Source organism: Dipodomys merriami, unplaced genomic scaffold (assembly GCF_024711535.1).
Source record: "Dipodomys merriami isolate MVZ:Mamm:240054 unplaced genomic scaffold, mDipMer1.0.p SCAF_60, whole genome shotgun sequence".
Lineage (NCBI taxonomy): Eukaryota > Metazoa > Chordata > Mammalia > Rodentia > Heteromyidae > Dipodomys > Dipodomys merriami.
In genome coordinates, this window is record NW_027206180.1 from 3698826 (window position 1) to 3717321 (window position 18496).

The 18496-nt window shown below is 44.4% G+C and overlaps 1 protein-coding gene and 1 pseudogene across 2 annotated transcripts in view; one reads left to right on the plus strand and one right to left on the minus strand.

Annotated features, from left to right (window-relative positions):
• Positions 1–18496, plus strand: part of Grin2a (glutamate ionotropic receptor NMDA type subunit 2A) — a 294332-nt gene that overhangs the window by 183946 nt on the left and 91890 nt on the right. For both annotated transcript variants that reach the window (XM_070003499.1, XM_070003500.1), the window contains one exon: positions 562–676. In XM_070003499.1, the coding sequence (XP_069859600.1) occupies positions 562–676 (115 nt within the window). The remainder of the gene's footprint in view (positions 1–561; positions 677–18496) is intronic.
• Positions 15297–16291, minus strand: LOC138814441 (small nuclear ribonucleoprotein F pseudogene; annotated as a pseudogene).

The following is an 18496-nucleotide window of genomic DNA, read 5'->3' on the forward strand; positions in this document are numbered from 1 at the left end:
CCCTTAGACTATAAACTTCATGTGAGCAGGGGCATTGTCTGTTTCCTTACCCAAGTAGCCGAGCCCTGATATATAGCAAATACTTAATAAATAGTAGTTGAATGAATAATAAATAAACGGGGCATCATTTCTTTGATGTTGACTGGAATGTCCTGTGGTTCACCAGCAGTTTCCTTCAGAGAAGTGTATTACAGCAGGATGGAAATATGCATTCAGATTCTTCTCTAAGAAGCCAGCAAGCACTATGGCTCTGACTGGTCAGAAGCATTCCTGTTCCTAGAATGGGTAGTTGCTTATGAATGTCTGCAGTGGGGGGGTGGGGGGTGGTGGATTCTGAGAATGAGTCCAGGCTCACACGGAAGAGTGTGCCAGGTCAGGCATCAAGGCTGAATGGGTCCCCACCCTTGCATCGATGGCAGCTGTGTGAGGTGAGAATGAGAAGACGCTGTCTACATTTCACTCCGGCATCAGTGTCATCAGGATGGTCGCGTGGTCTCACAGGCCTGGCGCCTCTCTAATTCGTCCCTAAAAGCTTGTCTTCCTCTCTCTTTCTCTGTCCAGATTTATGGTCAATGTGACATGGGATGGCAAAGACTTGTCCTTCACCGAGGAAGGCTACCAGGTGCACCCCAGGCTGGTGGTGATCGTGCTGAACAAAGACCGCGAGTGGGAGAAGGTGAGCGTCCTTCCGTGTGCCCGGCCCAGGGGAGGGAAGGGAAGCGCGGGCAGAAAAGGGACAAAGCTAGATATTCGGCCCAGGGCACTTCCTGTGGAGCTGCTCCCGCCCATTCCCTACGCCAAGCATGCCTCCAGCGAGGCAGTCTGGATGTTGTAAGGGTCAGGGGAAAGGCTTCCTGGGGAGACCCTGTGATTGGGGGTGGGTGCTCTGTGTCCAGGGGGATTAGAGCTGGTGCCACCGTGGCGGCAGGTGCTGACTCCATAGCATTGGTCTCCGCAGTTTGCCCACATTTCCTACATCTGTGCCATTTTCGCCCTTTTCCAAATGGCCATCCTCCCCGCGTTTGCCTTCACTTACGCTTATTTTAACTAAACTCACTTTACCTTTGCTTTGCACATGCAACGGAAGTCCAGGAGAGCTATGGAGAAGAAGAGCTGGGGAGGATCTAGCTAGCAGGAATCAGGAGAAAAATAATGCTCTAATGGAAGCCCTGGCTTGGGGGGGGGGGGGAATGACAAATCCCTGGAAGGGAAAGGGTGAAAAAGAAGCATAGGGAAACGTTCACATCCCGCAGCAACGGGGTACACATTCCAGCCAGGACACGAGGAACATTCCCTGGAGTAGCCCGGGTTTTGAAATATGTTTGGAAAGAATGAGGCGATACAACATGCAAGCTCCAGCATTAAACAGCAAAAAGCCAATCACAAAACATCTATCTGAGTAGTCCCAAAACATGGCTGCATATTACCAAACAACCTGCATGTCAATGAAGAAATAAGGAATAGATTAGAAAATATTAGAAATGTATTCTTTACCTAACATATGTGACTATAACCCCTGTGCATGTGACCTTTATAATAACAATAGAAAGTGTTAACCATGTTGACAGAAAGATAACAAAAGACAACAGAACTTGAAGAATAAGGTCAAACATGGTGGCTCATGTCTGTCATCCTAGCTACCCGGGAGCTAGAGATCAGGAGTATCACAGTTTAAGGGGAAAAGTCTGAGAGACCTCATCTCAACCAATAAAAGCTGGGTATAGGCTGTGCACCCATGTCTCACACCTACAACCTAGCTACTCTGGAGGCTGAGAACTGAGAATCTCCATTCAGATCCAGCCCAAGAAAGACAAATCTGATCTCCAGTTAACCAGCAAAAAGCTGGAAGTGGAAATGTAGCTCAAGTAGTGCCAGCTGTGAGTGAGAATGTGAGACCCAAGTTCAGGCCCCCAATATTGGCACCAAAACAAAAACAAAAACAAAAATAGTCATTGAGTGGTCACTTAGGCAATCCACCCAAGTACAGAGGATAACTTGATTTATTTAACAAATATTTATTCAGTATCTGTAATGCATCAGTCTCTACTCATGATGCACAGAATCTGCGAACAAGACCAAAAGGATGTTAGATTGCAGTGTGGGAGAAGAAAGTAGAGTGGGGGTCTCTTTTTCTGTTTTGCTTGAAGAAAGCATTAGATTCTAGTCAATGGCCCCTCTGTTTCTCTTCCTTTTGGTACACCCTGTAGCCCTCCTTTCTAAGTGGCCAGTGCTTCTGTGAACGTGTGGTGTTGCTGAATGCATCTGGGACTTTGAATGTGCTGTCTTTCATTGGTCTGTGTTGTTTTCTTGTATTCCTACCTGTTTTTGGTGGGGTTTTTTTGGTGTGTGTATGTGGGGGGGGGGGTAATTTAGATTTGAACTCAGGGTCTGGTACTCATTCAGTTTGCTTGCTCAGCTAGTACTCTACCACTTGGGTCTCACATCTTGAGTTTTGCTGGTTGTTTTGGTTATGGAGTCTTGTGGTCTGGTTTGAATGACAATCTCCACCATCTTAGACTCCTGCATAGCTAGGATGACAGGTATGAGCCAGTTGTCCCCTGTTTCTCATCATTTTTTAAAATCCATCCTTCAAGATTTAATTGTTCTTACCTCTTAGACTGGATAACTTAATTGACTAATTCATTAATTAATTAATTGATGTGTCAGTCCTAGGGCTTGAACACAAGGTCTGGGTGCTGTCCCTAATCTTGAGCCACAGCTCTGCTTCTGGCTTTTTGGTAGTTAATTGGAGATAAAAGTCTTATGGACTTTTCCTACCTGGGTTGGCTTTGATCCACGGGTAGCTGGGATTACAGGCATGAGCCACTGGCGCACAGTTAAATTCATTTATTTATTTTTTATTATGAATAGGAAGTAGAGAATTGGGCCTTTCTACCTTGTGCTGTTAGGTTTGGGAGTTCATTTTCTTTTTTTTTTTTTTTTGCCATTCAACTGCTTATGAATACAGTGTATGACACACTGATCACTATCACCTCTTTCAGTATTCTTACCCATCCCTCCCAACCCACCCCATCCCTCACTTTTCTTAATTTTGTAGGATATGAATTTTTTGCCATTTAAGAAAACAGTTTATGAATGCAATGCATCTTGACCACTTGTCCCCTTCAACATTTCACCCCCTTTTGACCCACCCCCTTCTCTTATTTTTCTTAATTGGGTGGAATTCTTGACTGCATTCTCCTCCCCTTCCCCTCTTCATTTATCAACCCCTATTCCCTTGGTCCCACCCTCCTTCTTGTAAGTACCCATTTCCTGGAACTTATTTTGTTGAGCTTTGACTTAGTCTTTTTTTTTTTTTTTTGTCAGTCATAGGGCCTGAACTCTGGGCCTGGGCGCTGTCCCTCAGCACTTCAGCTCAAGGCTAGCGCTCTACCACTTGAGCCACTGCACTAATTCTGGCTTTTTCTGCTTATGTGGTGCTGAGGAATCAAACCCAGGGCCTCATGCATGCAAGACAGCACTCTACCACTGAGCCACCTTCCCAGCCCTTGACTTAGTCTTTGTAAAGAATTATATTATTCAAGCCCAGCAGAGAGCCTATTATACTTCCCATTAGTTGGGGATGCTTTTTGGAGCTGTAAAATCATGCTCCTCGGTTGGGCTTAGCTGGTCCTGGGTCAGATGTGGCTCACACCTATGAATTTTCTATGTTGATTTTGGATCTGGCTCACTTGCTAGGGAATCAGCTTACAAGGTCCTAGTAGTACAGGTGGTAGCATGAAATGAAAGAAAGCTGCTCTTGATACGTTCCATTTCCAGATTTACAAAAATGCCTTTTAATATTGTTTCGCCTCCATCATATTCCTGTTCAAATAGAGCAATCTCCCCCAAACACGCGGCTTGGGAACTTGCTGGGGAGAGTTGCTTAGAATGTACAAATATGTTCTGTAGTTGGTCTGTTCTCCAAGGCACACAGGGGACAGGGCCTCAGAAACAGCTCCCTGCACTTTTGACTCTAAGAAGGAGAAGGTAAACACCAGTCCTGTCATCCTTAATATGGCCCCAGCACCACAGGCTGCAGGGCAGGTCAGCAGGGGGCAGCGCCACAGACGCCAGAAGCGGCAGCATGAAATGAGGGTGTCATAGAAAACGTGAGGAGCCCTCAGAGGGGTGACTGCCATTTGTTGGGCCTTGGTGTGTGACTGGCATGGATAATCCTGAGCTCTCTACCCCTGGGCATTGCGGATACAGAACTCAGAGCTCAACAGGCTTTCTCTTGCAAATCCAGACATCTGTGCTTCGTCTCTCCCTTTTTCCCTGAGATTCTGTTCATCTTGGAGTGTGGTGGGCCCAGGACTTCCCAATACCCCGGATGCAAGCCAGTCAGCAGTCAGGCCAGTCCAACCAACACCCTCCCCAGCTCTAGGGGATCAGGGCTGCAGTCCAGCGACCAGGAGGCAATTGGTCTTGTCAAGCAGCTCACAACCAAGCCAACCCTGGTATGATGCAATGTGGGGTCTACTGGCTGTAAGGTCCATCCCAGGATGCAGAGGACAAAGGTGACCTTGGCCTGGTCACTTGGGAGGGTCTCTGTCAGAGTAGAGACACTGGAGTTGGGCCTTCAGTGAGAGACTGGATTTCACCAGATTGAAGCAGTTTCTTTGTTAAACTGTACCCCCTCTTCAGCAGATGCTTTGAGAACAATTCTATTTACTGTTCTAGTGTCATAATCAATTTTTAAATGAAAATATGTCCAGGGACAGGCACACACCAGGATGCCTGTATAGACCGGCTCTTAAGTAATTTTTAAAATTCATCAATAAAGATTATATGTGTTTATGGTAGACAACATGAGGTTTTGACCTAATGCATACATTGTAGAAAGGCTAAACCATGGTAATTAACACAACCTAGATTAGCTATAGGACAGATATATACTGAGAGAGCTATTTAAAGAAAGTTGTTTAGAGCTGTTTTGAAGTTTTGATTTCAGATATAAATAGGGCATAAAACATACATATTAAAGTTACACAAGCATCTCATCCCATAGATTAAGATTCAATTAAAGATAATAAGATGCCTTAGAGGTCTGAGGGCCCCTCAGGATGTCTTCCTGAAGGAACAGCCCCTGCTTTTTCTCTGATGGGTCTACAGCTCTTCACTGTAGCAGTCCTGTTTGCTTTCTCATGACTGCCCTGAGTTTCAGTTTTCTTCTGCACAGAGATAGCGCCAGAGGCCAGCCCCCATCCCACCCCCATCTCCGGGTCTCTGGATTCGCCAATCAGAACACCTTCCCATGTGGAAAACCCACAGACACCCAGCCTTATGGAATCCAAGGCCAAACGCATCATCCTCCATCCTCAAATACGCTTGTTTCTTCCGTACCCCAGGGTCAGAGCTTTGCCTCGCACTTGTCATCTGCTTGTGCTCTGCCCCCCAGTATGCCTGGCCCTTGGGCATTCTTCTCTCTCCTCCAAAGACACCTATAATTCCACATCTGGGTAGCTCAAAGGGAAAGATCTGTTTTCCACAGGCCTGCGTGCTAGTGCTTCGGAGCACCAGCAGCTGTGCTGTCATTGTTTGTGTACAGGATCATCTCGACTTAGAGGCTGAACCTCCTCTGGAAAAAAGTCTGCCCCTCTCATCTATGTTTCTCTGTCAGCGACGATGACTTCACTTGCCATTTGTCAAGAGCAAATTTGTATCGAGTGCAAAGCAGAGGATTTTTCATTGATGATCTCATTCAGTCATTTGGAAAACCTTCTGTGCAGTAGCGTTCTGACTCCTTCTTCCAGCCTGCAAACTCAGGTCTCAGAGAGACTGCTACAGATCCCCAGCTAGTAGCTATGAACACAAAATGCAGTGAAAGTCCACCTTGCTCCCAAACGGTGTGTCCCTCACTGGGGCATCAGACAGAGTAAAGGGGTAGAGGGTTACTTCAGAAGGGAGATCAAGTGAACTTTCTCTAACACTCTGAAAATGGCACCAGCCTCCTTTCTCTCCTGATGCAGGAGACCTGGCTAATTGGAACTTGGAGTATGACTATTACTTATCACATCTCATAGGTCTTGGGTTTTCTGGTCTGCAGCAGTTCCGTCTTCCAGATCCTTCAGGAAGGGGAGGTCTTTCCTGTCCTGTGCAGAATCAAGTAGGTGCCAGTTAAGAAATTCCTAGCACATATGCTAATAGATAAAGGCTGATTGCCTGGGGACGTGTTATTGTGTCTCATGAAGCCTGTGGATACACAAGGGGCGGTGGTTTTCATCTTCAGCTGGCCCATCGTAAGTGCACAGATGTGTGGAGTACACTAAGGTATTTCAGTACATGTATATGATGTGAAACAATCAGATAAAATCATTGGCATAGCCACCACCTATAACGTTTATCTTTTTTTTTTTTGGTGTTAGAAACATCCCTAATTCTCTAGGGACTACTTGGAAATATGCAATTAATTGCTGTCAATACTAATTAACCTGATGTGTTACAGGACATTAGAAGTGATTCGTTCTATCCAACTTCATCCCTGTACCTGTTAACCCTCCTTACTCTATTTCCCCCTGGCCCTTCTCAGCCTCTGCTAACTTGATGTCGTTAGGGAGTGTTATAGAGCTTTTCTTTCCAAATCGTCATGTGTTTCACTGCCTTCCAAGGCCAGGTTTATCCATCCCTGACATCATGTTTATTCCTGCAGAGCCCAGTGGATTTGCAAGAACTCATGAGAATGTGCAGGGTTTTAATGTATCTTGGCGTGTGTGTGTGTGTGTGTGTGTGTGTGTGTGTGTGTGTGTGTGTGTGTGTGTGTGTGTGTGTGTGTGTGTGTGTGTGTGATCATTAGTCTACAACAAGGTTCTTCCTGCCAGAGGACTGGAGTGTTTGTGCAAATATTATACTTGGCTTTTGTACACACAAAGACTGTGTACAAGAAATCATGAAGGAAAATCTTAATTGTAGGGACACCAGTAAATGACAATAGATAGAACATATTTCTAGACTGCACCATGTTTACACACTGCAAGCAAACAGAGACACACAGAGGCTTGCTTTGCTTACAAGGATAATAACAACAGGCAGGTAGAACTTTGTGTTTTAATTATAGCCAGTGCTGAAAGTCTTTCAAGCTTGTGTTTTAGGTTTTCAGTTTTTTTATGCTTCCATTTCTGTCATTTAATAGTAGACATTCCACAAATACTCCTTGGATGGAGAATTAATGAGCAGACTCCCTCGGGAGCATCCGAAATGAGGAGCGTGTCTCAGGGGTGAACATGTCTTGTCCACTATCCACCTTGAGAAGGATGGAGAGGCTTTATCCCTACCTCAGACCATTTCTGGATCTGAATTTCCATTTTTCGGAGGATTCTGATGCTTGTTAAATATCTAAAACTGCTGCTTTGGGGTACAGACTTGTTATTCTTTATAAGTCTAAAGTGATCTCCTCTGGATCATTCTGTTGTGAAGACACCTTGATTCTCAGTCTTGTGTCTTAATTATTTTTTAATATACTGATTAGGGAAAGAGAGCTATGGTTCAAAGTGGTAAAGCTCTAGCCTTAAGCAAAAGAGCTCAGTGACAGCACCCAGACCCTGAGTTCAAGTCCAGGACCAACTCTCTCTCTCTCTCTCTCTCTCTCTCTCTCTCTCTCTCTATATATATATATATATATATATATATATACACACACACACACACACACATATATATATATGTGTGTGCATATGTATATATGTATATATATATATTTATTAGCTGTTGTGCTTACAAGATTAATAGCAGGAGAGAAGGAATGAAGGCAATTGAAGTCAATGTAACCCTAATAGGGCCAACTAAAACACTGTCTATGGTTGCCTATTAATTTGTCCCTAATAAGGATCTGAAATCAGTCAACAATCTCAATGAGTCCAGGCATAGATTCCTCAAGATAGAGAACAGCCTCTGATCCTCTGAGCAGAGAGCAGAACCAAGCTCCTTTAGATGGCAGACCTGCAGACCTGTCAGATCATAAATAGGCCCTGTTTCAAGTAATTAGCACCATGAAAGAAGACTTCTATAAAACATTTGAAGGAAAGTAAAGGAAATGAAGAAACATACTTGGTAGAACCTGAATTGTGTTATAGATGAAGGGACTTTATACAATAATCTTTTGGGATACTGTTGAAGGGCTTCAGTTGGCAGAACAGGATAAAAGATAATAGGAATCATTAATAAGAATCAATCATGGGAAACATTTGTTTAGCATTAACAATATGGCTGCAGGGGACTGGGAATTCATCTAATTCCCACATAAGCACTGAGATGTTAACACCCCCCTCTTTTATGAATACAGGGAAATACAGAGAAACTGAATACGTTGTTCAGGTTCATGAGCTAGTAAGTTGCAAAGCTAAAACATTGACCCCAACAGCTTATACTCATCCAAAAAGAAATGGTGTTTGAATCATTGAATGATTATTGATCATATATGAATCTTTGGGAAGTGTTTTAAAATGGCTATTTTAAAAGAATGAAGATGTGAGGAAGATCGTGGCACTCTGAAAGATTCATGACAGAGGAGTTAGTCAGGTTTTTAATTTTAGAGTATGCACTTGTGGTTAGATAAGTCAAGATTCGGTAGTTCTAGAGGAAATGTGTCATCCCTACAAGCATTATTGTTCATCTTTCTTTCTTTCTTATCTCCTCTTTCTCTCTCTCTTTTTTTCTTCTCAATCCATATTTAAAGTAGAGTGCCCTTTTGTAAAATGAGTTTGGTAATATGATCAACCTTCGCTGAGTCTGTGTGGAATTTAATTTGTTTCCTTATATAATGATCATTAAGTTTCTCAAATGATGTGAACCACAGAGAAGAAAGTGAAGCAATTACAAAAGATTTAAAATTATCATCTGACTTCCCTAGAGTCACATAGAGCAACTGTTTTAAATAACTACCCGGTACAACGTCAGGTCACAGTGAAGAAAATACAGTGGGCCTCTCGCAAATGGAAGAAGTGACATCGTCTTCTCATTGTGTTTGTTTGACACTGTCTTTCTTGTTTCCTCGTTTCCTTCTTCCTTTCTTCCTTCACAGTCCTGCAAGGCAGCATTCTCGTGAAAGCTTTCTAGATTTCCGAAGTTGAAACTGAAACATGCATTTCACAGAAGAGACATCTGCATACTAACCTGAATAGTACTGTGATAGGAATGTTAGTGATAAAGACGGATGATGATGGTGGTGGTGATTAAGGTGATGATGATGGGGAGGTGGTGATGGTGGCGATGGTACTGATTGTGGTGATGATTATAATGTTGATGGTGATGTTGGTAATGATGGTGATGGCGATGTTGCTGATTGATCGTCTTGGAAGCCGCCACCACCATTAGTCTATCTCCCGTTTGTGCCAATGCATTATCTCATTTTAGTCTTTCAACGTTCTCTGACTTTTCTCTAAAAGGGATATGATAATATATTCTGTCATATAGTTGTTAGGACAGTTAACTCATGAAATAGATCAAGTACTTAGAATACGCGATTATTTTGTGTCAGTAACACACAAGATAACTAATAAATGCCAGCTCCAACTGGAATTAATTTTATCCTCCTTTTATAGGAGGGAAGTCAGAAGCTACCTATGTCAGATGACTTGTCCAAGGTCATTTAGTGATGAAGGCAGAACTGGAGCTCCTGCAGGATTACAAGAGAGGCCCAGAGTGAACCACCATTGCCTAGGGTGGGTGTGTCTCCCTCTGCCCAGCAGAATAACCCAGTTTGATAGGCCAGCTAGCTGTCTGAGGGGGACGGGGATCCAATTAAGCGGGCAGACGGTATAAATGGGAGACAAAAGCTGTACCCTTGATAGTTTGCCATTGCCATCAGTTATGAAAATGAGTGAATAGATTATTTAAATGATTTCAGATGAGTAAATTATTCAGAGAGCTTCTCAGTCAGAAGTATTTCTAGAAACTCCTGAATAGACAGATGAAAACCATTTAGATTTTCTGACAGGGTCATCAACTCATCTGTGTGGTAGGAAAAAAAGGCCCGAGTGTCTGTGACGGGGATTATGGGTGGAGAAAGAGAGGGGGAGGTAGAACAGGGGGAATTGAGGAGAGAAGTAGGAGAGACAGAGAGAAAAGGAGGGAGGGAGGGAGAGAGAGAGAGAGAGAGAGAGAGAGAGAGAGAGAGAGAGAGAGAGAGAGAGAGAGAGAGAGAGAGATTGTGTGAGCTTTCTATCACCATCACAAATACCAAAATGTTTATTTGGTTTCCGTTTTGCAAGTCTCAGTCAATGGTAGTCTGGGCCTGTGGTTGGAGAACATTCTAGGGTGGAAGAGTGTAGTGTAAGGCAAAGTGCTCCCCTCATGGCTGGGGAGTAAATACTGTATTTTCCAAAATATATTACTAAAATAAGTTTGAAAGTGAGTAGAGAAGCAGCATTGACCTCAGTGATCTTCCGTAGAATTCGCTGAGCACCTGCTCTGTACCAGATCTTAGCACATGGACGTTCACGTTTATTATTCTGCTTCAGTCACGTGACAGCCCTATGTGGTACGCTCTAATTCTAGATTTCAGTAGTTCAAACTTGGAGAGTGTTCAGTGAGCTGTTTGTTTATCTGTACTCACCCAGCCAGCACTCAAACTGAGTTCCCAGGCCTGGAACTCTTCCTGCTATGCTGAAGTTTCTAGGATGAATGGCAGATAATTTCACGTAGCGTTTATTCTTGTGGTTAGCATCTCCCTTGGGTAAGTGAAGGAGCAGCATGAAAGTCCCCTGCCCTTTAATTCAACATACCTCCCACTCATTAGGTTTAAATGACTGCCAACTATGCTATGGTGATGTGATTGAATTGCTTGTTTACTTACCTGCCCATCCAAGCCAGTCAGTCATCCAATAATCAACCACCTAATAAACCACCCATCCATCAATGCTTCTGCCCAAGCATTATCAAACACCTATAGTCACCAGCGCCCTTTTTAAGCCCACCCTCTTACCTACTATCTGTTCACCAAGCTTTTCCCCCGAATGCCTCCTCTTCTCCAGACCTGCAGTAGGTACTGGTGCAGCAGAGCCAGAGACCAGCCATGCTGCCCTTGCCCTCAGCACTTCCCTACAGTCTAGTAAAGAGACTTTCCACAGTCTCTAGAGACGAGGGGAGGGGGGAAAGCGCTCATTAATTGCTACAGAATGAGATGAATGTTAATTACAAGAGGGCACTGTGAGATGCCAGCTCCAACCCAAGTGCTGGAAGGAAAGGAGCAAGGGCTTGCTACAAGAGCCAACATCTGACCAGAGAGCTGAAGCCTGAGCAGGCTCTCCTTCTGTTAACCGAATCGCAAACATGGAAGAAGGTCCCTTGTTATTTTTTCCCCATTTCCCGGCTCTCTTCATAGCAGGGACTGGATTGTTTCCCCACACCCCCAACATCCACCAGACCTCGAGGTTGGCTATCTGGGCCGACTCCTGTGTTCTCAGCACCGCTCCTGTGAGCTTCTGTGGTGTCTCCATTTGTCCACTGATGGGGCAGACGAGAAGGACATTTATTTGTCCTCAAGAAAAGAGACAGGACAGCGAGGTGCTCCACCCCAGCAATCTGCTTCTGACTACAGGAGGCTTTGCCAGGCTACAGTTGGGTTTTCCTCATCTGAGCCTTTGCCCACAGAAGTCACCCTCCCATCTACCCTGCTTTTCTTGGCATCAGAACCTGGCCTGGGCCAGTGGGAAGAGGACTGAATATTCCAAGGTTAATCTCTAAGCTGTAGGAGACACAATGTGCTTTATAGATTCTGAAAACAAGGGAATTAGCTACCTGATCATTTCTATGGTTTATAAAATAACAGCAATACTAATAATAATGATACTAACAATGATGCTATCTATTGGTCAGGGATGGTATTAATACATCGACCCCTTTTTAGTACCTATTTAAGATCATGGAGGCCCTGAGTTGCCTTGCCAGCGATGACAGAGCAAGCAAATGGCAAACTCTAGATTCCAGCTCGGCTCTGTCATTTTGTTTCAGTGATGCTATCGGTCCAATGGGGTTGCTTTGCACATCAGGAGTGAAGGTTGCCAGTGCTTCAGTTACGAAAACCCATGTTGGGAGTTCCTGTTCCCTGCATGGTGGCCTTGCTCCCGTGTTTGCAAGGCTTGTTAACAGGTACAAGATTTCCCAGTGAACCGTGCATTCCTTCCCAAGCTCAGCTCAGCATCCCACTGAGCTGTATGCAAATCGGCCCCCTCATCAGTCTCTGGCATCCTGGTGCAAAGCCAATCAGCATCCCCCCTGCAAATCCCCCTGTAAATCAGTTGTGGCTCCTGCTGGAAACGGTTGCTTCATTGCTTATTACTCCACCATATGGTCTGTTATCTACCCATTGTCCTTTGAAAACTGTTCTGAAACTCATCAGAATATGATCTCTGGAGTTCGTACAATCTATATTACTTCCATTTGAATTATAATTCTGCAAATTAGAAAGACTTGAGCAGACCAGGTGGAGAGGGAATGATAGGGCTAAACCCTGTGGTGTTTCCATCCACGTGGAGGCACATCAGAAGAGAAACCCAGAGTTGAGGGGGAAAAAAACAAAACAAAACAAAACAAGGGAATCAGTTCTTGTGACCTTGAAAGGCATCGGAGAAGCCAATGGCTTCTCTCTTGCAGCATGTTTAGCTTGAACTTTATCTGAGCCAGAAAAAAAATCCTGATTCTTGGTATTGATTCTCATCATGCTGGCTCTTATATGGGCCAAAAGATTATAGCTGATGGCATCTTTTTTCCCCTTTCCATGATTAAAGTGTGTTTGAAAGAAATAGGACAGGCAGATCTAAGGCAAGAAAGGAGGGCAGGAATCCACGTTGATGATCAGATCCTGACAAGCCGGCTTTCGATGGGAAAGCAGTTATCTTTAACAGGTGAGGACCAGAGCTTCAGAGGAAGTAAGAGACTTGTTGGAATTCCTTTGCACACACCATGTCGTACTTGCTTAAAGTATCCAAATTGGTGATTCGAATTGACATAGCAGGATTTGAATTTCATTACCTAAATGATACCCCAGGCTTTGCATTCAGGAATTCTCATCTTGTGGAGAACAGATGAGCATCCAAAAGTACAGATGGAGAATTCCATCAAGTTATACTATAAACCAATGGAGATAGACGTTAGAGACCGGATGTTTCTAATCCAGAGCTGCAAATCCTAAATCAACATCAAGGGAGAAGTGACTGGGCCATACAGACGGAGAGGTGGGCATTGTAGAAATAGCTAATGCTTCATTGAACCACTTCCTTTGTAGGAGGGAAGACATGTTGATAGACATTTGTAGGGTTAAATTTGACCACTAGTCACGGTTCTGAGATCCAGGCCAGTCCTGTAACACCCTCATTCTTTGTATTTCTTGAACAACTAATGATAATGCCCAGTACATGTGAGGTAGAGAGTTCTAACAGGAAAACACAAGAGTTTGTTTTTCTTATGTAATTCCCAATAATAAAAACAAAATACCCAAGAGTTTACAAGCTCTTGGCTCCATTGTAGGTCTTGAGCCAAGCGCTTTATCTGTTCGATTGCATTGCATGTTCATTGCAATTCTGAAAGCCATAGATATTACAAATTAATTTTGCTTTGCAGATGAAGAAAGCAAGGACCAAAGATATGAATTACTGGAAGCATGGTCACCCAGCTACTTCATAGCTTTGGGGACTTTTTAAATAATTTATACAAAACATCCAATAGAGAGCAGAGTAAAAAGAGCTTAATAAATGAGCACTATTATGCATGCAAAGTGCAATCTAGGTTTTTAAATGACAATTATTAGGGTTGTTTTGTTTTCTCTTTTTTTTTTTCTGGTGCATTTTGAATGGATTTCTGGAGAGAAATCCTGCTGAGAACCTTCCTAGAGGAACAGGTTGTGGAGCCTAAAGCTAAGCCTCCTAAGGACCATTGGCCATTTGTTTTCTCGGTGCGCCCCACCCAGTCGGTGAATGTTGAAACGTATACAATTAAGCAAGTCTTTCAGAAAAACTGCTTTTGGCTTTTGACATATTTGCTGTGCTTTCTGGGCCAAGTTACTTGAATGAACATCAGTTTATTGCTTTGAAAATGTGTAATAATTTCCTCCTCCTTCACTTTAATGTGACTCTGCCATGAAGGTCAAATGAGATGAGATATTAACAGCAACTCGTAGCCCATAAAGGGCTTTATAAACCCTAGGACTTTTATATTATTATCCATATAATAACTAACACATGGCTTTCTGATCAGGCTGAGTTTTCTAATGTGCTTGCGATCAGAAATTCCTTTCTTTCTTTTTTTCCTTCCTAGTCCTTTTCATCTTTTTTCCAATATAGCTATGCGTAATCCAATACAAGTCTATGCATAAGGATCCAGGAACACTTGAGTTACTTTTATAGTTATGAAATTAATGATAATGCATTAATTGTGCAGAACCACAAAACTAGCGAATGAAAATAAAAATAACTTCCAGGACTTTGGATTTATTGGTAGAACGAAAATAACACCAGGCTGCTTTTGGCAGGACCTTCTTCTCTGTGCACAGAATCATATTAATAGACAATATCAGTTCTATCTAAATTAGGGAGCAGCAAGTGAAAAGCAGGCCTGGAGTCTCCCTTCAAAGGGGGGAAAAATGCCTAAGTGTAGTTTCTGGAGACAACCCGTGGGCCTGGAAGTCGAGATTAATGCCTCGCTCTGATCTGTTCTGCAGTTAGCCCTGTTCAAGAGTCAAGGTTGACCTTAGAAGACCTGTGCACTCTGGGTGTGAAGCCCTGGCTGTGACTGCTTGTGGTGGGCGGGGCATCTTAGTGGGCAGTCATTTACATATGTTAATGGATCCTCCCCAGAGCCCTGCTTAGGATCACATACCTCCTATTGATTGGGTGGGGACTGATTGCCTGGAAGATGCCTTGTGAATATGTTGTAAGTCATTATTTTTCCTTAACTCTAGCAAGAGTTATGTGGCTGCTTCTCTTAGGCCCACTTTACAGGTCAGGAAGCTGGGACCCATGGAGCCCAATTAGGCACCATCACACACAGATATAACTCCAGAGGCCAGGTGCTCAGGCTCAGGTTCTGCCAACTCCAAACTCCATGTTATTTTTCGGAACCTAGTACCAGAAGAGAGCCATTGAAGCCAACCAGGGTATGAAGGGAGGTGGCAGTTAGGTCCATCCTGGCAGAACACTCATCTGTTCACGTGCACACTTGATAAGCATTGAGAGCCCTGGCTTGGGTCAAACAGAACCCCTCTCTTCCTCCCTCCCTCCCTCCCTCGAAGAACCTGCTCTGGCCACAGGTGAGTATATGAGCAGCTACAGGGCATGGTGACTGGCAGAAAGGCAGGTACCCATCTAGTTCTGCGGGGACTGCTTCGTCAGGGATCCTGAAGGACAGACAGGAAGGGTGTCCGGCAGGCAGTGGGCAGGGGTTTTTCTGGGCAGGGTGAGCAGAGTGTGTCAAGCTCCGGCACCAAGAGAGGAGCTGCGCGTACTCAGAGCCTGCCTTTCACGATTAGATGTCGGGCAGGGGAGGAGTCAGAAGCTAACTGTCCCAAAGCAGACTGATTGCCAAGAGAAAGGAAGGCCTGGCAAGGGATTCACTGAGACCATGGCATCCTCGGGAAACCAGCACAAGGCTGTACATAGCACAGCGGGACTGTCAGAGAGCAGAGGACTTTAAAGCAATGGCCCAACCTGCTGCTGGGAGGATGGGGTGAACACACAAGGTACCCCAAAACAGGAAGGGCCATGGGAAACTGCTGCAGAGACCAGTAAGAGCGAAGGGCCACACTCCCGTGGTAGCTCTGAGTTAGCAGAGGAGTGGACCATGAAAACGAAAATCAAATGTTGGAACTATCAAGGGCTGGTGATTGATGATAGAGTGGAGAGCAAGAGATGAATTAAGGGATATTTCCCTCAGTGGGAAATAAGAGAAAAATCATGCACTTACTTTCATGACTGAAGGGGAGAAGATGAGTCTTTTGAGGCTGAGGTTTCTTGGAAGCGGCAGAGAGGAGCAGGGAGAGGTGGTCAGATACAGGAGTTGTCAATAGAGAGAGAATATGGAAGTCTGGGGAGGAGTTAGGGACCTGAGCGTGGTGGGATAGGAGGGAGGGGAGAGACACATAAGACATGCTCAGATATAAAGGTCATTGTTACATCTTCTTAGAACTTCACCCAGATGTCCAGACAATGCCCCATCTATGTATTCTTCTGTATTTGCCAGCTGCATATTCATACAGCCATCTACAGATGCCATAGCCTTTGTATTCCATCCCCCACCTCAGTTTCACCATCACTGGCTTTCCTGTTAGTCCATTGAGGAAAGGTTTGGGAGGTAAACTCATCGCGAATACCGGCAGATACCATAGGCTCCCCGCCGCCACCGCCCGCCACGCCGCCGCCTGTCCCTCGTGACCGGAGCCGCTGCTGCGAGCCCGAACCCCTGAGCGAAGAGATGGGGAAATAAGAGAATAGTCACCTGGGGGATCTTTTATATATATATATATATTTCTAGACAATATTTTTTTCCAGTCCATCTTGTGACAGAAGGTATTGAAAAAAAGATGGGAAATGAAAGAATGGCGTCTTTTTGTGGGGGATTTATATATATATATATATATATATATATATATATATATATATATATATATATATATACAATAAAAATTTGTCAGTCTGAAAAAAAAGACATGCTCAGAGAGAGAGAATGGGAAAGAGAGAGAGGGAGAAGGAGAGGGAAAGAGAGAGGGGGGAGGGAGAGAGGGAGAGAGAGAGAAGAAGAGAGAGAGAGAAGAGAGAAAAAACTATACCAGCTGACAGGTGGGAAATGGCTGAGTAAGGGCTGAGATTAGAGAAGCAACCCAGGAAAGACCGAATGACCTCCCTTGTGCAGTGTAAGGGGAACAATTACCTGTTGGATTCAGTGGTAAGAGGCGGCCCTGAAGCTCTTAGTGGGGCCAGTTTTAGAGGAGATGTATGTAAATGAAGGGCTGAGTTGTCAGAGAGCAAGGGCTGGGAGTTATATTAAGCGGGAGAAGAGACACTTCTTCAGTACTGAAGGCAGACATGTGCAGAGGCAGGTAAGCTTGTGAATTATGTGGGTTGTCCATCTAATCTGAAATAAGGGACAGATTCATCAACTGGGAGTGAGAACGGAGCTGGCAGTTCTGCGGTCTTGTGGGCAGGTGTGAAAGTTTGAAATAGTTTCTAGGGAATGAGGGAGATGCAATTAGGAGAAGAGAGAAAGATTTCTAGCCAGGGAGGGAGTCCTGGCATCTGAAATGCCATTCATCTACGTGGCAAGGTGCTGTGTCCCACCTGCACTTGCTTGGTAGTTTACAGGTTAGGCACTGGTTGGATTGACTCAAGAGTTGGGTGATGGCAGTGCCAGATAGGTTTGACAGAAGGACAAAATAAGGACAAGATAATGCGGGTGTGGAAAAACAATCTGTTTATGTGGTCAGTTCTCCATTGGAAGGGGGAAGTGGAGAGAGGAAATGGACTGAAAGTAAAGAGGTTCCAGATGCAGGAGTCCAAATGACATAGAAGAGGAGACATGAAAGTATCCAAGTGAGGGCTGGGAAGGTGGCTCAGTGGTAGAGCACTTGCCTTGCATGCCTGAGGCCCTGGGTTCGATTCCTCAGCACCACATAAGCACAAAGAAAAAAGCCAGAAGTGGCGCTGTGGCTCAAGCGGTAGAGTCCTCGCCTTGAGCTGAAGAGCTGAGGGACAGCGCCCAGGCCCAGAGTTCAGGCCCCATAACCGGATCCCCCTCCAAAAAGAAAGAAAGTATTCAAGTGAGACTGGATTTTCTTAGCATCACTGAAGTCACATGAGTGTAAATGAGGTTCCCTTGTGAGAATCGGAGGGTTGGGGTGGTGAAGATAGACAGGTCCATGGAGAAATTTAAAAAGGAAAAAAAATTGACCTTTAAACTTAACCAGAGTCTGATCAGTATGAATGTATTTATGAAGGACATGACATCAATTCCTTGCAAACAAGACAAATCTGAAAAACGCAGGAAGCAATAAATGGCAGCAGTATGCGGATAAACTAGGCCCATATTATCCCCAGGTGTGAAGTCATTCATTAAGGGACTCAAAGGCCAGTTGCAGATTTGAATTGAAATACAACCAGATTCCAATGTGCATTTCCAGATTTTAGTCCACTATCCATCGGCCTCTATCATTGTGGTTCAACAACTGTCTTTATCGCTTTTCCTCCTCCCCCGCCCCCACCTCTGTATTGAATACATGCGGCTCATTGGTATGGATACATTCCTGGTTCACAAGCATAGGACGTGTTCCACGCCCACTTGTAAGCTGTGGTCCACACTTCTCTCACCGTGCAAGTCTTTTCCCACCACTCTGATTTCCAACTCTTTTCTAGCCTCTACCACTCCACTTGATTGACACCTTTCCTAACATCTTCCTTATCTGTCAGATCTGTTCTCTCTTCTGAGGCATCGTGCATCTATTTCCAGGGAGTTGAAGAACTTCCTGTGCCAAGGACTGGCTTACTCAATAGTTTAGGCTTTGTGGGCCATACAG